The sequence below is a fragment of the Vulpes vulpes genome, chromosome 15 (assembly GCF_048418805.1).
Source record: "Vulpes vulpes isolate BD-2025 chromosome 15, VulVul3, whole genome shotgun sequence".
Classification (NCBI taxonomy): Eukaryota; Metazoa; Chordata; class Mammalia; order Carnivora; family Canidae; genus Vulpes; species Vulpes vulpes.
In genome coordinates, this window is record NC_132794.1 from 50,200,522 (window position 1) to 50,222,750 (window position 22,229).

Below are 22,229 nucleotides of genomic sequence, written 5' to 3' on the forward strand. Positions count from 1 at the left end.
ATTGTGAATATCAGATTATTCCTTCTCCTCAGGGTTTGTTTTCATGGTTTGCTGTAGGCTGTGACTGTTTATTTAGTAATTTTTCTACTATTTTTATGAAGTCTATCTTCTTTGTCATATGTGGTCTCTAAAGTTTCTGTTCCTTTAGCTTGCTTCACAGCTGGTGTTCTGACAAGGATTTCTTTGAATGACAAAAACCAAAAGAAGGGGAGAGGAAGATGGGGGAAAAGGAAGAAAGGGGAGTTCTCCTGGTCTTTGCAGATTGGTTCTATGTTGAGTATTTCTTCAACATTTAGCTAAACTGTTTACAAATCCCTCTTAGCCTTCACTTCTTGCTTGTGCTGAGTCTAGAGTTTGGCCAGAAGTAAAATCTTAGGGTCTTCCCATGTGTTTTCTGTGCATGTATCCTTCCCTAGGCAGGCACATGGCTTCTAAATTTCCCAGTATATGTGGGTGCTTTTTTTTTTTTTTTTTATGTGGGTGCTTCTTAAGCCTTAATTTTCCAAAGAAATTATTTCCTTAAGTTTTCACTCCAGCCTTTCAGTATACTTATTGTTTGCCTCAATTATAATTTTTGCCCCAGGCAGCAGCATGTTGTTCATTTGCATTACAATGTTTTCAAGAAACACATTCTGAAAAAAAAAAAAAAAGAAAGAAAGAAACACTTTCTGCACAGCTACTTTTCTGCCCTGATTCAGTGAAACAAAGGTAAGGACCCTGTGACAGTTTTTCAGGTTAGACAAGTTAGAATAGACAAACACAATTCTTTGAGAATAAAGTCTGTTCTGCTCCCTTTAGAACTAGGGACCAGAGTTCCATACAACCGGTCCTAGAACATGCCCTGCCATCTTTAAGATTGCTGCTAAGGTGGGGGAGAGGGTAGGATAGGAGATGGTAAAATGATGGGAAGCTTCCTGCCATTCTAAGCTTGCGTCTTTCTTGATTTAGCATTTTCCTGGTTGCTGCAAACTTTTAATTATTTTCCAGAGTTCTGACAAAGCTGATTCTAATAGCTTTTGCTTGATTTTTTGGTGTTTCTGTGGAAGGACAAGCCTTTTGAACAACCTATTGCTTAATTTTTACATTTAGATTTCTGAACCATACAGAGTTTACCTTGGTATATAGCATGAAGCATAAATTCAATTTTAATTTTTTGTCAAATGACTACTCAGTTGTGCCAGCTTCATTTATTAAATAGTCTATCTTGGAGTGACTCAGTCAATTAAGCGTCTGCCTTTAGCTCAAGTCATGATCTCCAGGGATCAAGCCCCATATTGGGCTCCCTGCTCACCAGGGTATCTGCTTCTCCCTCTCTCTCTGCTCCTCATGCTAACTGTTTCTCAAATAAATAAATAAAATCTTTTTTTAAAAAAGTCTGCTTTCCCCCAGTATTTTGAAATGCTAACTTCACCTACTGCTAGATTTTCTATTTTGTTTGATTGGTCTCTCCGTCTATTCCTTTTTTTTTTTTTTTTTTTTTTAAGGTTTTATTTATTTATTCATGAGAGACAGAGAGAGGCACAGAGACACAGGCAGAGGGAGAAGCAGGCCCCATGCAGAGAGCCCAATGTGGGACTTGATCCTGGGTCTCCAGGATCAGGCCCTGGGCTGAAGGCGGCGCTAAATCCCTGAGCCACCAGGGCTGCCCTCTCTGTCTATTCCTGTACAAAAACAACAGTATTTTCATTATAAAAGTTTTATGGGATGTTATAAAGTATGATAGGGCTAGTAACTTCTCATTACTCCTCCTTTCAAGGTTTTCTTTGGCTACTCTTGCTTGTTTATTTTTCAAAGACAACTTCAGAATCCATTTGTCTGACTTTAGAAAAACATCAGCATTTTTACTGGAATCATGTTAAATTTATAAATTAACTTGGGAAGTTATGATGTTGAATTGGCCTATGCAATTAAACAATTTTTCAAGTCTACTTCTGTGTCTTTTTGGAGTGCCTATATTTTTAATTTATTACTCATATTCTAGGAAGCATAAGAGTAGGGACAGAGACAAGGATACAAGATGAGAGTATTCTCCATACCTGCAGATGCCTGTGCTTGGGCATCAGTATGGCGCTGGCAGACTCTACTTAGGAATTCACTCACTTGACGCAGGGAAAGGGCATTATGCAGTGTTTCCAGGGGGTAGATGGTAGGCACCATGGAACATCCTTCAAATCCTGTTAGAAAAGAGATGGGCAAAGTCAATGTTATTCCTGCCAGATATACCCCAACTGTCAAAGGAAGCATGGAAAGTCCCTGAGAGCCATCAGGAGAGTCCGTGGCTTTTGGAGTATGGGGTATCCAAGATCTCTAGAGGGAGAACTCTTTAGAGCCCCTACAGGTATCACCTCCAGATGCCCTAAGAAGTCTATCTGCTAAGGCTTCCAAGTGAATCAAATCACCACTTATCCTACCTATGGAGAGCCTGCAATGACTCATGGAAAAATAAATGAATTCCAATAGGTTAAGCACCTACATTGCTCTTACTCTTTCTAGGGGAATAAAACAAAAGTCCAGAGGTAAGGGGTGAAATTGAAGGTCTAAATGAGGTAGGGAGGTCATGGAGCTGGGAAGAAACAGTAGATTTCAGGGTTCATGTAAAGAGAACCAGATTAAGGAGGAATGGAATCTGAAGAAGGATTCATGCAGATTTAGGATATGAGTGGAAAGGCTGGAATATCTGGAAGCAAGCTGGAGTGCATGCAATACACATGAAGCTTAGCCAAGGAAAACCACATGCATGAACAGGCTGGGGGATGGAAGTTCTTTCTTGGTCATTTCCATCACAACAAAGCTTCTCCCTTCTGCTCTCGCTGGAAAACCCCAGACTTGCTAGGATTTCTCTATTCCATCAGGAAAATGAGGCAAATCCCTAGGAAGAAGAATAAATACTGATTCTCTGTCTGAACCAAACAATTCCAATGTAGGTTCACTGGTCTGGTTAGGGTGAAGGGAAAATCTAAATATATAACCCTAATCCCAGAGCCTGTTGATGAAAAAAAAAATGTCCCCAATTGGAGGACCAAAAAGCATACATCCCAAGCATTTTTCCAGCCCCCAATCTTTCCTGTGTCTCTTTAAAATTCCTTAAAGAAACTAAGAATAGACAGGACAGCAATATCTATGTAAGACATTGCCTCCTGTTCACTAATGTCTAAAACCTCTAATTCAAAAGGATCATATCTGACCATCTTCTAACTCTGGCCTTTGTTTGCTTCAAAGATTCAATTAAGACCTTTGTGCCTCAATTTTCCCCTGTAGTCTTATGGCAGGAGCATAGGAGAAGTATATCTCTAGCTCCTCAGAGTGGCTAGAAAAACGTTTGCATTTGAGGATGGTAGTAGCAGAGGGTTATAGAGACAAGAACAGATTTCAGGGCAAGAAACTACTCCTATGCTGAATAGAATTGGGAATGGGTAACATTAGGAGGCAGTAAGGAAGTAGAATAGTAAGGGGATGAGCAGCCAATGCTACAGCTACCAGGCAGTCTGGCCCCAATCCCATATCCAAGCAACTAAAGGCAAGTCACATAACCTTAGGGTAAATAGGAGAAAGGAACAGGTGGACTCTTCTGCCAGAAGTGCAATAAGCAAAGCAGTCAGTCCCAGCCAGGGTAGTGGCAGCAGCCAGCTTGGTGGCAGGGGGTACCGTAGAGGCACTCGGGGTCATCCTGGCCTGAGCGCAGCCAGTTCCGGAAGAGGCGCAGGTGGTAGGAGCACTGGTGCAGGTGATGCGCCAGCGTGGCATCCAAGGAGACTGGCCGGCCCCCTGGACAGTCAGAGGAAAAACTGCGCAGCAACCGGACCACAGGGTGCTGGTCATCCAGCAGCTCTGGAGGGGATGGGGGAGGACCACGGCAGGAAGCACAAAGATAAAGAAAGAGAAGAGGGAAAGACAATGAGGGGGGCACTGAGTGGCACAAGCACTACTGGGAGGTGGGGCCACTCAGCTCCAAGGTGAGCTAAGAGAGAAGCAGAGATGGTCAGAACCACTGGGTGTCTCTTTCAGGGAAGAAGAGTGTCGGCATCATACTAAGTCTAAAAGAAGGGGCCAGTGAGACTTCATCATACAGCAAGGCCCTCCCCATTTCACTGAGCATAATTAAGTCAGTGCCTATAGACAACAATCACATCATTCTGAATAGGGGTAAGCTGGCAGTTTTGTGGCTGGAGTCTTGATTAGAGCCCCAGTGTCCCTGATTATCCTTGGACAAACCTTACTTAGGGCCTGCTTCAGACAAATGTATTTATAAAGTTGGTATAGAGATGCAAAGTTCAAAGTCACTCAGAGAAGAGGATCAAGAATGGTATAGGGTATCAAGGCAAAGTTTGAAGCTAAAAAGGTTCCTAAAAGCTCAGACCAAGCCTTCTGGACCAGACTCTATAAAATAGCCATAAACAGGGCTGGTGTTAGGTAGATGGCAAAGGAGATTGACAGAACACCAAGTATGAAGGTCTTTTAAAACAGAGTATGCAAAAAACAGAATCAATGTGTGAAAATGACATTGACTAATCAGCTTTTACTCTTACCCAAATATACAGATTTTTAAAAAATGTTTGCATAAATCTCAGGTTTCGGGGGGACACTGTATCCACTACAGAAGCCAAAAATAGATAATTTTGTATTTTCTTCCCACTGCTGGTGAGTTTAACTTTGTTCAGCTGGTGAATGGAAAGCTTCAATCTTGAACCACTTGCAATTTTAGCTGCTTGGCAAACTTTGTGGATATATGCAATTCAACTGCAAAAGCTTGAAGGCAGTTAAAGGCATGTGTAAAGGGGCATAGGAAAAACAGAAAAAGATCCTAAGAAAAAGGTATGGGGTCTTAAGACCTGATGACAGGACATCGGTATAGAGATGGTAAGTCAAGGTAGCTAAAGATGACTGCTCAGAACTCCCAGACCAGAAGTGGTTCTACAGAGTGATCTTATGAGACTATGGTTTCCAGAGACCTCCGTCTGAAACTCAGGAGCAGTTTCAGCTCTACTAGGTTCTAACTGTACTCTAGAATATACTGGGCTTGGTAAATCCAATAGGTACTCTAATATTCAGGATGAGGTTGAACCACAGTCTCTTTCCTACTATATTAGTTTCCTTTGGCGAGTTCAGTGTGTAGTTTAGGAATGGGCCATACTTGCATACTCAGTGTGGTCACAGGATGTGACAGAAGCTTATCAGGAATAGAGGCAGGGATGGCTGAGAGATGTTCTTTTGTTAAGGTAAGGAGTCAGCACTGCCTTGCCTCCTTTCAAAAGCTAGGTCCAGGTTTTCCAGCTGTTATTTCAAAGTGAGACATCACAGAAGGAGACAGTGATGATGGGACAGTAGAGTGGCATACCGTTGTCACTAATCTGCCATAACCAATTATAGACAGAGCATCTACTCTGTAATTGCTAGGTCAGTCAAGCAAGATTTGACATGGGATAGAGCCTTCATATTGTCCTGAGGGACAAATTCAATCTAGGTAAACTTCAGCAAGAGACACAACACCTCCAAATTTCTCCTGTTACCATCAGGAAGATCCCAGATTCTAGCTTCTCAAATATGTTAGCCTCCAAACTCAAGTACAAGAAGAACAATGGCCAGAAGGCCCCTGATGAAGTATGTAGGGAGTCAGAGAAGATCTTGAATTTACCCTCCTGCACTCTATCTGAATTATCCAAGTCTTTCTTCCTCTCTTCCTTTTGGTAGAATTAATTCTTCTCTTTTTTAACTGGTGAGGCTGCTACTCAAGGCCTCAGGGAAACTAGAGGCAGGTTTAAGGATCTGTTTTATAGATATGGATCTTTTCTCACAAAGCCTAAGAACTAAGAGATCAGTGCTGTAACTTTGATTTCAGGGCCCCAAATTCCCAAATTCTTAGAGTATAGAACATAGTTCTATGTTCTATACTCTAAGTAACACATCTCTTAAGTCCAAGACCCAGGCTGTGGGGTTGGGATTGGTGCATCAGGTTCTATTATGGAGAGGACTATGGCATATGAAGGCCAGAAGAATTTGAAGCTAGATGTATATGTAGAGCCATGCCACTCTGTAAGGGGTACTCCTTCACAGGCACAAATGGGAGCCAGGGTGGAGGTGGGATTATAAACTGAGCAAGTATAGGGTAGTCCACCTAGGAAAATTTCAGCAGTGCCTATTAGAGAGGTATGGCCTAAATGAGCTAAAATCTACAGTTGTCACTGGCGAAGCAGGTTTTTCCAGCCAGGAAACCAGGCTAATTCTATCTTCTTTAGAGAGACTTAGTTCTTGGACAGAAGAAAACCATGTATAAGAAAGTTGGATTTACCTTGAAAACAAGATACAAGGCAGAGAGAAACCAATAATATAAAGGATAAAACAGGGAGTAAGCCCTGGGTTCCCCTGCTATGCCCTACAAAGAGACCATTGCCCTTCAGTTTTTGGTTTATACAGATATATAAACTCTCCCACTTTAGTATGGCCAGACCAGTTCTTCAATATTTTTGAAACATTATTCATTCCTAAGCACACCCAGAATTCCCAGGAGACATCTCAATCTTCACTTCAAGCTTCTCTGAGATAGCAGCATCTTAGATAGGCTGGGGCTACAGGGAAACTGTGTTGTAACTCGTGTTGTATAACTCAAGGTACAATCCTTTTTCCTTTACCTACGGCCTCCTACCCCTGTCTTTCTTCATCCCAAATCAATCTGGGCTCCTGTTTTCTAGACCCAGGCCCTAAGTTAGTAGTAACATAAAGCATGTCAGGAGCACAGGAGCCACATAAAGTACACACAATGACAGGAGATAGGAATATGGCAATGGAAAACTATGAACTCAAGACCAGCACCCTTAGGTGTATGCATAGGAACTGGGAAATGCAGCAGCATTGCTCCATAAGAAAAACAAATTAGTCATTCACTCCAACAAAGAATTGGAGAAAAAAACAGGAAGATCAAAATTGTATAAGCTGAGGAGTGGCGGAGGGGGGAGGGGTTAGGGGGAAAGAAGACATGGAGATAATCCAGGAAATACTATTCTCTTCCTACGAAGGAGAATCACTGTTATATTTGTACAAAGCTCAGCAGTCATGTGATGGGAAAGGGAACGGTTTAATTAATGTTCTAGAGATGATGCTAAAAAAAGTGACAGGATGGTGATAATGGTGATCATGGACATATGTCCCTGAGTTGCCACACAGATAGGGCAGCCAGGCTGCAGCCAAGACTAAAGTTTGTCACAACAAAGGGTATGCCCCAGGAGGAACACTTAGTGAGTGGTTCATTCAGAGACAACATGTTGTCAACATAGTGGAAGGCAGAAGCAAAGTCAGTGTCAGAACTCAGAGGTTAAGTGTCTGGAGGTGACATTATGAGGGGGAATGATGTTGAGTCAGAAGCAAACGTACCGTTAGTCGGATGCTTTGCAAACGACACAGAAAATCGTTTTACGGCCGGGACAAACAAGAGCTCTGGGGAGAAAAGACATCATGGGGATTATACCCACCCCTGTCCCCACCCTCTGCTCTGGAATTTGCCCGCAATATACTATGTTCTTTATAGTTAGTATATGACCTGCTCCCACTCCACCCCTTAGATTCCTGACTACCATGTTTCAATCTTTTCCTTTGGTATAATCTCCTTGTAGGCATCTATGTGTCATCTCTACCACAATACGGCCCCACAAAGATGACCCTAATTTCACCACCACATCCTCTTTCTGGTCATTTGGAAATAAAATCTGTAAAAAAACTTTCATCCCTTCCCCCAATCTCTTTCCACATCATCTTTCCTGCCTTGGCTGAGCAACTTCCCCATCCCTGATTTCCTAGATTTTAATCAACACTCCACTGCATTTTTCCTGACCATGGATCATCCTCTTTGGTCCTTACTCCTACAGGCCAGAATCCAGGAAAGAATATAAAGGTGGAGTAAATTGATGCAGCAGGGCTATATGTGGGAGATTATGAAGGGATAAGCATAAATAAGTAGTATTTATTGCACTGAGACAGAATGCAAATGGAGGGGTGGATGGGGTCTTGGTTCCTTCTCCCCTCTATAATTGATGAAGAAAACTTGTTATAAGGCCAGTGTCAGTGCCTTCTTAAGTACGAATGGTTCTTGAGCTGTGTCTGTGCTGTGGGACAAATGAGGAAAAAAGTTGCCCCCCAAAACCCACCCACATACCATCTCGGTGCTTCAGACTGGCAGGTGGTAGCTTTTTGCCATGGCTGCGGGCGTAGTCCTGAAGATTCGGGGCGCTGGAAGAGCCACCCAGCACTGTGGTGCTGAACAGCCCTGTGCACTGAGAGCCTGCAAGGCCGGGAGTGCATTAGTAGCCACACAAAGCTGTAATTACCACACAGAAGTACACGTAACTTCACATGACACAAGAAGACACACACTCACATAGTCACTCAGAGCCATCACTATGTGGCACTACACACAGATTTCACTATTGTCCATAGCTACACTGGGCAAGCAAGTAGGGATTTTGCAGAAGATCTACATGGTAGTTAAAAAAGGCCACTACAAATACAGGGTTAGTCATATTAGGGGACTCAAAGTTACTGAAAGGGGTAGACTATGCTCTCCAGGTACATCTTGGAAATGCTAAAAGGTAGATCTCCCTAGATTTCCCTAGATTTAATTCATTGCTCCTTACCCTTATATACAGTTTGAAGAACCAAGAAATATAGTCCCTTGTAGATTTAGAAAGAAAGAACTTTGGGGGCACCTAGGTGGCTTAGTGGTTAAGTGTCTGCCTTTGGCTCAGGGTGTGATCCTGGGGTCCTGGGATCGAGTCCCACATTGGGCTCCCTGTGGGGAACCTGCTTCTCCCTCTGCCTATATTTCTGCCTCTCTCTGTGTCTCTCATGAATAAATAAAATCTTTTTTTTTTTTAAAAAAAAAAAAAGAAGGAAAGAACTTTGACTGAAACCAGAGACTAGGTTTTGAGCACCCAGCTCAAATTCTAAGTACACATAAGTTCTAATTCCTCCTAAATTCTTCCAATTCCTCCTAAATTTTTAATCCAACATTCCCTTCCTTCTCTCTCTCTTCAGGCCTTTTTTACTTTTCCCAAGAAAAAAGGTAGGAGACTCACTGAATTTTTAAAGCTGGAATGGACTCAAAGATCATGCAGTATAATCTTCTCATTTTAGAGATAAAGAAACTGAGATTCAAAATGGATCTCATTTGCTCAAGCTCATATAGTTCGTTAGAAGCTAAGCTAGAATGGAATTCAGGTCTCCTGATTCTAAAGATGAACTGTGTTTGGTTAGAAAATAAAAGTATATTTTCATCAAGAAGAAACAGAGCATTGTTTTTGAAGTGAAGATGGACATAAATTGAAAGACATGTGAGGAATGAGGTGATTACATGGAGGGCATGCCTACTATATGCTGAGGACCGTATTAAGAAGGAGGACCTGGTAAATAGGAAACAATAAAAAGCCATGTTTTTTGTGCTCTCAAAAGTTTATTGCCTTATAAGCCCTATGCTCAAAGCCAGATGCCTACACATACAAGTTCAAAGAAAGCAAAGGGAACTCTATTGCCAATCAGAGGAGTAAATAAAACTTTAAAAATCTCTGAAGCAAATAAACCAGTCAATGTTTCAAATACGATTGAGAATAGAGTTGGGACTCCATAGCCCCCATTCCTACCATAGCTCATGAGGACAGAGTGGGAAGGAAGAAACAAGACTGATACCCAAGTTTATGGGATTTGGCTTTCTACTTACAAATTCATCTTAGCCAAGAACCTGGGTTTGGCTTGGGAACTTAACATAGCAGAGATGGACAGAATGGGAAAAAAGGTCAACTTCCTTTGAGCCTACAAAGAAAGGGCCATGGTTTCAGGGATCCCAGTATTTCAAGGTCACTACAAAAATCATGAAAGCTCAGATAGCAAGTATTCTGGAATTCAAGATTGCTGCTCTATGCAACTTCTCCTACCTTCCATGTGTAAATAGGCTCTAGAATGGGATTCCTGAGAGAAATAAAGGCTGTTAAATCTATCTACTTTTCTTCAGAGAAGCTGAAACTAGTTGGCTTTATCCCAGACCACTCAAATCATTCTACATTTACTTCCCTCACTAAATAATTTTCTGGTGCAGTCCTGCCAATCCTGCCCTGTCCTGTCCTTGGATCATCTCAGAGCATAGTGTCTACCTTACCACCACCATCTGTCAACCAGTCCCATGCTCATACTTCCGTCTTATTCTGATATCATTCCTACTTAACTGGACCAGACACATCTATCCTCATTTCCAGCTTATCTGAAACCTATTCTTTATTGAAACTTCTAGGAAGAGAAGTCCATGTCACATATCTATATGTTTGTCGGTTATTTTTCATGTTCCAAACCGTCTACCTCATTTCAGGGATCTAGAAGGCAACCTTCTCCCATAAAATTAGCTGGGAAAGTTAACAAAACTTTTCTCCCCCTTGCTAGTCCAAAAGCTAACCATTTTGCGGCCAAGACATTGGGTGCCAAGGACAAAAGTAACAGAAAAATGAAAGGAGCTAAATAGAGAGAATAGGACAAGATAGAAGCCAGAGGACCAAGTCCAGACCCCACACAATTGTCTCTAATTGCCAGTTTTACTTACTGGCTCATAAGGCCCTATATTCAAAGATAGCCCCTCCCGAGGACCACTCCCCACTCCCAAAGAATACAATACCCTCTGAGGCTTGGTCCTTCCTGCAGTCTGTGTTCTTAGGAAAGGTTGAATGATGTTCTCCACCCCTCTCCAGGAATCAAAAAAATCAAGAGACATTCCCTCAAAGTCCTGAGAGAAGCCTCTGCCACTACACCAGTCTCAGATATGTCCCTCAATTTTCAGGAAGGAAGGAAGGAAAAAAAATTACAGAATTAGGAGAGGATGAAGGAGAGGGCATGGAGGTAGGAGGGGCCAGAGCAGGGATACAATAAACATAGGTCTCAAGGAAGACATGGCACAAGTTCTCCAAATGAGGAATAGGACACTTATGAGGAGGTCACAAGTACCTCTATTTATAGTTTCGCCTCTGATAACTCTGAAGTATCAGAGTCTCCATGGTCCCTTAAGGTCTGGGCTAGACCGGGAGGACAGAAAGGAATGGGAGGGGAAGCCAGAAAAATGCCCTTGAGCCAGAGAAATGGGGGTTGGTGAAAAAACCAAAAGACAAACACCTTCCTGGAATGAAAACAATCATCTGGGATCAAAATTCGCACCTAAACATGGCTTTTCCCAATTCATCCTCCCTAGCCCCACCCAACAATTCCACTGACTAGATGACCCCAACACCCGTGACTAAGGTTTCCCCACAAAAAAACCCTGAAGAACAAACAGACACCCTTTCCCAACAACAGGTGAAATGCTGGAAAACCATACCTAGGCCACTCTGCTTCATCTCTGTTGGTGGCCGTGCAGATGAAAAGAGCCGGTAGCCACCAGGCCTTGAGGATGAAGTCTCAGAAAGCACCTGGAGAACAAGGATTCTATATTACCATTTTGCCACCTCAACCAAGAAGTCTAAAACCCAGGTCCCGAATTCCTGCCCCTATAAAGCCAAGAAAAGTCAGAAAGTTTGGAAGAACCAAAGGATTTTTATGGGAGAAGAAAAATGAAAAGGGAATGGAGAGTATACTTTGCAGAGGGAACTGTCCAGGAAATCCTATATACCAGAAGGCACTTGTATATCCAAGATGCCTGTCCGCACAGCCCTTCTATCCCAAATCTGAGAAATCATTATTCAACCATTCTCAGTTCTCAGCAAAGCAGGGTTCCTTAATCTTTTCTATCCCTCCACAGGACTCAAAGCCAATCACAATAAATGAGTCATGATAAGAAGTAAAGTCTGGCTACCCTCTTCTCTTTTCATGGGACAGCTGTAGTTATGGCAACCACACTCAGTTTCTTATCTGTATCAAGAAACTCTCCCTTCCATATCTGGAGACATGAAACAGATTTCTAAAAAGGCTACAAGAGCCTAGTCACACAGACCCCAATATATACTCCACCACCCGCAGATAGTATTCTGAGTCCCTAGGTCCCAAAAGGCAAAGACAGAGAAAGGAAGATGAAGTTGGGAGGGACACCTGTGTGCAGGATGCCAGGTGAGTGGTGGACACAGCCCGGGGCTGTAGGCCGATGGCTGGGGAAGGCCTGGGGAGGTCTCCTGACCTCCTGCGGCGCCGTCCCCGCAAGGGGATCAGGTCCAGGTTCCCCGTGCACTGCATGTTCATGACCTGCAAAGACCGGGTGGAAAGCCGGTCACAGCTCCTTTAACTCCCAGGCTCCCAAAAGCCCCAGTGCCCATTGGGCAGAGCTAGTTATAGGCCTGAAGAGGGCAATCACCTAGGGCACAGCTGCTATGAAGGTCACAGATTCTGTATTTTAAACTGTCCAAAAATATGAGATGACAAGAGAAGAAGGGATAGGAGGAAGGGTTGTAGTTGATAAGAATAAGAATACCAACGCCTATACCTATAGAATAAGGAAAGGAAATATTAATATTAAAAGGCTGTGTGACCAAGGAGTAGAGAGAAGATTTTCTTGCAAAGCTGAGGAGCATTTCTTCGGCAACCATCATCCTGGATGAGCCATGGTATAAGTAGCACTAGAAACTAAAAGGAAGGAATGTGATTACAACAGGAAGCTTCCTATAGGCCTGAAAGAAAAAAAGCCAACTCATAAAGTCTGAGAGATGATACACAGAGAGCTCTGCTTTGCCTATGTCTCTTGACTGATTAAACCAGAAGGAAAAGAGTTAAGCACAACAGTACTAGAGACACTGGCAGACCATGTGAATGGGGAAGACATTTAGATGTGGAGAAGCAGTTTATTAATAGAAGATTATAGTCATTCTTGTCCATTTAATCTATACCCATGTGAGTCTGTAGGGTACTAGTGTACTGTGGACACCAAGTTAACTTACACCTTAAAGAGAAAATGATGCATACCCCACCTAAAGAAGCTCTGAGTATTCATAATGTCAAACCTACCGTAAAATCATCAGGAAGAAAAGAATAAGTCCAAAACAAAGTACAGTTTATCTTCTCAGCTTTCTCCAAAATCTGAACTATAAACCTTTGGCTGAACCTACGTAAGCTAGTTACAGATTCTTCTGAGATAGTCCTAAAATGAAAGAACAATTTCTTTAAGACAGAGAACTGGGGGCAGCCCAGATGGCTCAGCAGTTTAGCGCCGCCTTCAGCCCAGGGCCTGATCCTGGAGACTCGGGATCGAGTCCCACATCAGGCTCCCTGTGTGGAGCCTGCTTCTCCCTCTGCTTGCGTCTCTGCCTCTCTCTCTGTGTGTCTCTCCTGAATAAATAAAATCTTAAAAAAAAAAAAAAAAAAAAGACAGAGAGCTGGTACAGAGCCAGGTGAATACATTTATTTGTCAAAGCAGGACCCAAGTCAGACAGTCAGAGCCCCTGAGACAGGGATAAATCATGGGGTCAAAAGAGTGTCACTGAGCCAAAGAGGGAAAAAATCTTTCCAGGAAAAAAGACCTGAACAAAAACAGCAGCACAGTTAGCTGGACACAATGTGACATCTACTACAGTTCCTCCCTCTAGGCTAGAGAACTAGAACCAGGCCTAGAGACAAACTCCAAAAATAGAGACAAACAAGCCCAGGCCAATAAACCTCCTCATCAGAATAGAGGGAAGACAGAAAGACATCCAGACTTGCTTCCCTTTCTGAGATGAGTACAGATAACCCTAGAGGGACGAAATTAAAGTTTCATGTAACTGCTCCTGTCTGAGCTATAATTTTTACCCAAGGCAACAAAGAGATGGAAAGAGTCTGGTCCTTAATAACAATCATTTTAATATTATAGTTACTGTTTACTGAGCATCTATATGTGGGATATTGCTTGTGTTTCATAGATGAAAAAACAGGCTTGGAAAAGTTACCTGTCCAAGGTCACACAGCTTTTAAGTGTTGGACTGGGAGTTTAGCCCAGAGTTCATGTTGTTTCCACTATACTTCCTTTTTAAAAACAGCCTTTTCGAGTTCATCCAGAGGCCTCCTCCCCAATCTCATCTCTTACAACCCTAACTCTCAGGCATCTCTCACTGGTATCTCTTTAATCTCAGAAGTAGGAACCCGCTTAAAGGAGCTTTATTGGGAGACCTGCTGTGAAAGAGAAATTAAGTAAAACATATCCACCAGGGATGGGAGGACTCTGCTTAAGGTCCCAAGAATCCCCCAAGGGGATTCAGAGGATTGATTCACGAATATTGTTCTATGAGGAATTCCACCACTTCTTTCTCCCAAGCCCTCCCATTACCTCCATGGAACCAGCTTTCCGGTTACGAATGAGGGGTGATCTCCTTGGGAGGCCAGGGCCCTCAAGGGGCTGGGGTGAAGTCTGCAATGCCCGGTCTGGTTCATCTGATGCCTTCCCTGGGCACAGGTTCTCCATGCTGCCTTGGTCTGTTTTCATCTCTTCATTCTACCCAAAAACAGGCACAGATCAGAAAGGTGTTAATGGCCTCCAGCCTCCTAATCCCAGACTCCCCAATCCTTTTACCTCCCTATACCACTTCTAAGTTTCCCATCACTTGGATCCTAAATCCTCTAATCTGAAATTCCAGCACTCGGACCCACCTCAGAAGAAGCTGGACGGAATCCACAGCCAGTTGGGGCACTGCCTTCTTCCTCAACACCTTTCACTCCAGGGCTAAAGTGTAGCTCCACATGGAACCGCTCCTCTGATAAGGGATCCTATGGGGCATCAACATGAAGAGGCAATGGGAAAAGTTGGATACGGTGGTAGAAGACCATGCAGGGACAATAGAGGGGAACTCAAGAGGATACATCATCCCAGGGCTGAGATTTCAGTATTTTACGCCACTCTGAGGCTAAACTATTATAGCTTCCCCTTAACTATAGTCTAGTGGTAAAGGATCCTCATTCCCTTGCCTCCACCATTTGAGATCCACCACTGCACATGACCTTCTAACCCCCAGTTCCACAATTCTTTCCATCCAACTCCCACAGAAATTCAGCTGTGCTACAGGACATACAGCAGCACACTTAAAGATATCTTTGTGGAGCCAGATGGAAAAGGTATAACAATGTTTGAGGGAAAAAGACTCATTACAACATCATCCCAAATTCTATACCCTCCCTAATGCAGAGCTATGTTCTATGGTATCTCTCTGGCTCAACACCATCCTAAAACACTTTTTCTGTTCCAGTAGGAACCTCCTGGATGCTCTGTGACATGCTATGCTTAAGTATCACACCTAACTGAATTCTACAAATTAAAAGGATATGAAAGTTTCTTTCTAAAACAGGAAGGAGGAGAAAGAAGAGGTACCCTCCTCACCCAATCCTGTTATCTCCTCACCCGTGTGTTGTCCTCATAAAGCATGATGACAATCTGGGTCATATAGTTGAGCTCTGAAATGGCACTGAGATAAGCCAAAGCTCTCTGCCATTGTGCATCCTGGGTCTCCTACCAAGCACAGAAGAGAAAAGTTAATGCCCAAAGACAAGGGAGTCAGGGAAGGGGCAGGGAGACCAAGAGAATACAGAAAGCTTGCAGTAAAAAAGAAACATGAGGAGAAGAGTAAAAGAATGCTGGGGAAAAAACATTTATAGGTTGAAGGAAGAAATATCCTTACATCAAGAAGTCCCCCATAACGGAAGACACTGAGTAGGGAGTGGACATGGCTTTCACTGGTGAAATAGAGACGTGTTCGAACATGGCGGCCTGGGGAGAGCACCCCTCGGGAGTACCTGAGATAAGAGCTAAGTTATTCACATTGTCACATAATCCTCTTCCCACCCCTCCACAAACTCCTTCCTCCCATCTCAAACACTTCTCTCCTTTCCACCCAAGAATCCCTTATATTCTCAGTTCCCCAGGCTGTCCCAGCCTGAATTCCCCCAAGGGCTCCCTGACATGTCCCTCCCTCCATCCAGCACCCCTCCCATCCCTCCCTCACAGGGGATGCAGCTTGTTGACAGACTCATCCTCGTGGGTTCTCTGCAGGTCAAGTAGTATTTTCCGCAACAGTGGAAGACAGAAGCCCACAGCAATTTCCAGTTTCTCCTCCCGACTGATCCCGTACTCCTAGGGGTCACAGGCCAGGGATAAGTAAATACCTCAGTGAATCTCGTTTCCCTCTTGCCTCATACTCCTAGGCCCAAGATGATGATGTTTCTTTCCACCTCAGGTCTAGGGTTTCTCTTACACTTAAACAGAGCCAGAGTGGAGCCTGAGAATTATAGCAACTCAACTAATTCTTTGTCTAAGTTTCCTTCCCCTGGTTCCCACACCAGCCCTCTTTCCTGCTTTTTTCCCCTTCCTTTCCCAGTGCCCATATCCCTAGGCTATAAGACACACCTGGGGAATGACCACATCAGCCAAGGCTTTAGAGAGACGTAGCAACTCTGCTGTGCCTTGAAGTCCCAGACTCCCATTGTGCTGCACATCATACTTGACACAGTCATAGATATCAGGGATCTTACTGATATCATAGCGCCCACTCTTCTGTCGAAAGTCACGCTCTAGTTTGCTCCAACGCTGTAGCATGAGCTCTAGTGTCTCACTATGGTAGAGTTGCAGGTCTGGAAGGAAGATGCACAGTCAGAAAGAACCAAAGATTGAATCTCTCACAAAAGATTCTAACAAATCTGAAGTAGAATCAGAGGGATGAGAACACCTGCCTCAGACACTTAGGAGAGAACACAGGAGCACCTAAGGAACTCATCCATACTTGAAACCTTGAAGGGAAGATAATACTATTCATACCCACCTACAGACTTGGGGTCCTGCATCCGTTCCCGGATCTGATGAGTGAGGTTTTCAATCAGGGCAAATACCTGATCACAGACTTTCACAGGATTCTGGATGACAGCCATGGAGTTTAGGAGGGAAGTGCTTCCAGTGGGAGCTAGCTATAAGGAACAGAGAGATGAAAAGCAAGATAGGCTCCGTGCCAATTGCCCAGAATCGTGTGAGCTAAATACAGATTCTATTTGCAAGTAAAATCTGTTTGTAGGCTCACTCCAATAAGGATTCTTAGGCTATAGGGCATACTATCGGTTCTAGGATGAGGGGACTGCTCTAACACAGTCATCTAAGAAGGACTGAGGGTCAATGTCCTGGAATCCAGAGGAAATAAAACCTAAGTTCGTTCGTTCGTTCTTTCTTTCTTTCTTTCTTTCTTTCTTTCTTTCTTTCTTTCTTCCTTCCTTCCTTCCTTCCTTCCTTCTTTCTTTCTTTCTTTCTTTCTTTTTAAAGAGAGGGAGAGAGAGGGTGGGGAAGAGGCAGAGGGAGAGAATCTTAAGCAGGCTCTGTGTCCAGCACAGAGTCCGACACAGGACTCAATCTCAAAATCCTGAGATCATGACCTGAGCTAAAATCAAGAGTCATATGCTTAATGACCAAGCCACCCAAGCACTCCCCCAACCCCAATAAAAGAACCTAGGTCAGAGCACCTGGGTGGCTCAGTCAGTTGAGCATCCAACTTCTGGTTTGGGGTCGGGTCATGGTCTCAGGGCAGTGAAATCGAGCCTCTCATTGGGCTCTGAGCTGAGCATGAAGCCTGCCTGGGATTCTCTCTCTTCCTCTCCCCATTCATGTACTCTTGCTCTCGCTCTCTCTCTTTTCTCTCAAATAAATTAAATCTTTAAAAAAAATAAAACAGGGGGATCCCTGGGTGGTGCAGCGGTTTGGCGCCTGCCTTTGGCCCAGGGCGTGATCCTGGAGACCCGGGATCGAATCCCACGTCGGGCTCCTGGTACATGGAGCCTGCTTCTCCCTCTGCCTGTGTCTCTGCCTCTCTCTCTCTCCGTGACTATCATAAATAAATAAAAATTTTTTAAAAATTAAAAATAAATAAATAAAACAGGGATGCCTGCATGGCTCAGTGGTTGAGCATCTGCCTGCGGCTCAAGGCGTGATCCCAGGTCTGGGGACTGAGTCCCAAATCAGGCTCCCTGCAGAGAGCCTGCTTCTTCCTCTGTCTAGGTCTCTGCCTTTCTCTCTGTATCTCGTGAATAAATAGATAAAATCTTTAAAAAATAATTAAATATAATAAATAAAAATACACATGGAAACTACTTAGGAGGGGTACCTGAGTGGCTCAGTCAGTTAAGACTCTTGAATTCAGCTCAGGTTATGATTTCAGAGTCATGATATCAAGCCCAGTGTCGGGCTCTGCACTGGGCATGGAACCTGCTTGAGATTCACTCTGCTCTCTTTTGACTCATCTCCTCACCTGACTTGGATGCTCATTCTCTCTCTTAAAAAAGAAAAAGAAAAAGAAAAAGAAAAAGAAAAGAAAAAAAGAAAAAAGAAAAGAAAGAAAAGAAAAGAAAAGAAAAGAAAGAAAAAAGGAAAGGAAAGGAAAGGAAAGGAAAGGAAAGGAAAGGAAAGGAAAGAAAAGAAAAGAAAAGAAAAGAAAAGAAAAGAAAAGAAAGGAAAAGAAAATGTTGGGAAATAGAGATTAAACCAAAGCCCTTCAAAACCCCCACAGAATGTTTTCACAACTGGGAAACAGAGATAACAAAATCTTATTCCTCTTAACAAAATGCTACCTTGACCTAGAGCAGAGGTCCTGCCTCAGAGCTAGGTTCCAGCTCAAGCTTTCAGGACAGTGAGAGTCAATGAAGAATGGGGAAAGGAAAAGAGGATTGTGGGTAGAATGTACACATCTGACCTAAGTCCTTACAAGTTCTGTCTTTGCTAGCAAAAAGAAGCAAGGAAGAAAAAAAAAGTGCTTTAACTTTTTGAATTTGACATTGAGCAATGGATTGGAACATAAGAGAGCAAGGTCCTACCCCTATCAAGTCTTGCTCAGAGAAAAACACAAAAAATGCCATTCTCCAGGTAATATGCACAGCTACTTAGTTCACTGAAGAACCTATCAGAAATGGTTACATTATACTTTGAATAAAATGCCACTGAACTATACACTTTTAAGTATACATGATTCAAGTGGGGAGGCACCTCACTGGCTCAGTCAGTAAAGCATGCAACTCTTGATCTCGAGGTTGTGAGTTCAAGCCCCATGTTGGGTGTAGAGACTACTTTATAATAATAATTTTTAAAATCTTTTTAAAAAGATTCACGTGGTACTATGATTTTAAAAACTTTTTTCTTAAAAAAGAACTCATCAGAAATGAGCTATCAGTGGTAAGATAGTACAAAATCACTGTCTGACATGATCTCCAGTCAATCATGGCCTCGATACACAGAAAAAAAGATGACATTGGGTAGTGGCACCCACCACAATTAATACTATGAGGCACTGCACTGTAGTGGCTAACAGCTTGGGCTCTCAGGTTAGACGATTTGAGTTCATACTAGCTGGGTGACCTTAGAAAGGTTGCTTAAAAAAAAAAAAAAGAAAGGTTGCTTAAATTCTTCTGAGCCTAGGTTTTCTCATCTGTAAAATGGGAGAAAAGTAGTACAAGTCCAGAGTTCTCTTGGTGAATTAAATATGACCATTAATTCTTTGTCATCTTCCCCTTGCCTAGAATCTGCACTGGCCCTGTGACTGCTTAACCAATAAATAACAACAACAAGACCACAAAGTTATGTTGTATTAACTAACTCTGGGTCTACACTTTAAAAGATCTTGGAAGGGGGCACCTGGCTGGCTCAGTTGGTGGAGCATGCAACTCTTGCTTTCAGGGTTATGAGTTTGAGCCCCACATTTGGTGTAGAGATTACTTAAAAATAAAATATTTTTATATATTTTGAGAGAGAGTGTGTGTGCACACAAGCAGGTGCAGAGATGGAAAGGGAGAGAGAATCTCAAAGTAGACTCCTTGACATGGGGCTCAATCTCACCACCATGAGATCACAACCCAACCATGAGACATAAGAATAGGGGCTCCTGGGTGGTGCAGTTGATTAAGTATGAAATTCTTGATTTTGGCTAAGTCATGATCTCAGGGTGGTGAGATCGAGCACCGTGTTGAGCTCCATGCTCAGCACAGTCTACTTAAAAGATTCTCCATTTCCCCCTGCCCATCCCCTGAAGCGCATGCACATGTGCGTGCTCTCTCTCAAATAAATAAGCTAATTTAAAAATAATAATTAGGGATCCCTGGGTGGCGCAGCGGTTTGGCGCCTGCCTTTGGCCCAGGGCATGATCCTGGAGACCCGGGATCGAATCCCACGTCGGGCTCCCGGTGCATGGAGCCTGCTTCTCCCTCTGCCTGTGTCTCTGCCTCTGTGTGTGTGTGTGTGTGTGTGTGTGTGTGTGTGTGACTATCATAAATAAATTTAAAAAAATTTTTTTAAATAAAAATAATAATTAAATTTTAAAAATCTTAAAAAAAAATAAAACAGCTTGGAGGCTGCTAACTTTTGGAGTGTCTTAAGCTACCATTTAAGAAATCTGGCTACCATGCTAGAGAAACCACATGGAGAAAACATGCAGAGAGGAGATGCTCTAAAGACTAGGGAGAACAAAAAGAGGGAGAAAGCTCAGCCATCTCAGCAATGCAGTCGAGCCATCAGATGGTTTCAGCCCCCAAACCTGGCCAATGTCTGGGGAGTTTTAGGAGATACCCCAACCAAGACCAGCTGAGCCTAGAACTATGTGTAAGACAATAGAGTCAATGTTGTTCTTTAAGTTACTGAGTTTGGGGGCAGTTTTTTTATGTATCAGTAATAACTGAAACATTATTTCTTTCAGAATCCTTGGGGCAAAGTGGGTTTTGGAACTGGGAATTTTTCAGACTTTAGGAAGTTAATATAGTGCATATGCCACATGTTGTATACTACCTCCAACAGGGCTTAGGGCATAACTAAATGCATTTATATTTCTGCAGCACAATATGACCATTTATACTAAACAAAATAAATAAGAATTAGAAACCATCTTATGTCAGGTTTTGCTACCAAATGAATCTTGGTGCCAAATCTTTTTTGTTTTTGAAATTGTGGATAAGAGATTGTATACCCATACTTAGTTCAAAGAGTAAGGATTAAGTGAGATAATGTATGGAAACCATGGAAAGCAGTGCCTATCACACAGTAAGTACCATTATTGATCACTCTTACTTAGGATTCTAGGACTTTGGGATAGGGGTATATTGGGCACAAAAATAGGGAGAGCCTGACCTGATCATAATCCTCAGGACCAAAAGGTGCATCCTGCTGCAAAATATGGTGTAGTCGAGCCTTCACTCGATGCTGGCAACTGCTCAAGGAATCGCCATCACTATCCAGGAGCCCATTCATGTTGGCACTCTTCACCATTTGTACCAAAATAGGTGTTAGCTCTCCTTCTAGAGCCAGAAGGCCCTGGAGGGGAAGCACAAAATCTATTAGTTTTCCTTCCAGTCTACTTCCTGTAGGCCTGGTTCCAGAGATCAAAGGAGAGCTGGCTTGGAGAGGAGAGGTATATGTCAAGGGGCCTAACACCACTAATTATTCTCAGCTCATTCTCAGTTGTATAGAATGAGTCACATACAAGCAGAAACTTCTCTAAGTCAGCACATAAACATCCTGACATTTCCCAACTAGTTCTCTAAATTCTCAGCTTCTCTACATTAGGTAGAGAAGGTGGGACTGTGGGAGAACTGTTAAGTGTGCACCTTGGCAAAGGCAGCAGCAGTCATCTGGACACGGCCCTCATCAGAGGCATAAATCTTGAGATCATGGCGGAAAGTGCTATGGAGACGAAGCAGCCCACAACCAGGGAAGCCAGCATAGTCACCTGGGGGTAAAGCGGAGGACCAGGAATGGTCTACTATAAATACCCACATGGAAGAAAAAATGCTCTTTCTCCCATTAACTTCCCCACTGCCTCTGTCTATTTCCCCAACTTATTCTCTAAACATCTTATCTAAGCCCTGCTATTTACCCCCCCAAATACTCACCCTGTCCTCCAGGGTACATGCAGCGAAAAGCTCGCCCAAGCTCCTCAGCCTGAACACGGCCAGCAGGAGTCAGTTCTCCACCCCACTTCAGTACCAGCAATAGAGATGGGGCCAGGGCCTCCTGCTGTGGATCTGCAGAAATAAGGGGCAGTGAATAGGTCTAGATCTAAGGAAAATAGTGGAGACAACTAAATGTCTTCTGAGGAGCCCAGTAAGGTGACTTGAGGCAGAGGTCATTTTAAGAATAAGAGACTTGAGTGGTAATGGGAAGGGGTATTATATCTTACCTTGTCCCTCGTTAGTAGCCTTTACTCCATGAGGGTAGTAAGTCAACTGAACCTTCCGGTTGATGCCTGAGAAATGACCATACCTGCAGGATAAATTCACAGTTTACTTTGTATCCCAGCACCCAGTTCTCACTG

The 22,229-nt window shown here is 43.2% G+C and overlaps 1 protein-coding gene across 48 annotated transcripts in view; it reads right to left on the bottom strand.

Moving 5' to 3' along the window:
- The window catches only part of PPIP5K1 (diphosphoinositol pentakisphosphate kinase 1), a 50,450-nt gene that overhangs the window by 15,081 nt on the left and 13,140 nt on the right, over positions 1 to 22,229 (bottom strand). For 6 of the 48 annotated variants that reach the window (XM_072740660.1, XM_072740659.1, XM_072740661.1 and 3 more), the window contains 15 exons: positions 22,095 to 22,177; positions 21,808 to 21,939; positions 21,523 to 21,644; positions 21,047 to 21,229; positions 16,722 to 16,863; positions 16,310 to 16,533; positions 15,909 to 16,036; positions 15,585 to 15,699; positions 15,308 to 15,415; positions 14,563 to 14,679; positions 14,243 to 14,407; positions 11,336 to 11,426; positions 8,144 to 8,269; positions 7,366 to 7,428; positions 2,037 to 2,174 (listed from right to left, as the gene is read on the bottom strand). In XM_072740660.1, the coding sequence (XP_072596761.1) occupies positions 2,037 to 2,174; positions 7,366 to 7,428; positions 8,144 to 8,269; positions 11,336 to 11,426; positions 14,243 to 14,407; positions 14,563 to 14,679; positions 15,308 to 15,415; positions 15,585 to 15,699; positions 15,909 to 16,036; positions 16,310 to 16,533; positions 16,722 to 16,863; positions 21,047 to 21,229; positions 21,523 to 21,644; positions 21,808 to 21,939; positions 22,095 to 22,177 (1,937 nt within the window). Of the gene's footprint in view, positions 1 to 2,036; positions 2,175 to 3,645; positions 3,829 to 7,365; positions 7,429 to 8,143; positions 8,270 to 11,335; positions 11,427 to 12,042; positions 12,193 to 14,242; positions 14,408 to 14,562; positions 14,680 to 15,307; positions 15,416 to 15,584; positions 15,700 to 15,908; positions 16,037 to 16,309; positions 16,534 to 16,721; positions 16,864 to 21,046; positions 21,230 to 21,522; positions 21,645 to 21,807; positions 21,940 to 22,094; positions 22,178 to 22,229 lie in introns of all 48 variants that reach the window. The other 42 variants (XM_072740680.1, XM_072740681.1, XM_072740683.1 and 39 more) reach the window with 18 other exon arrangements.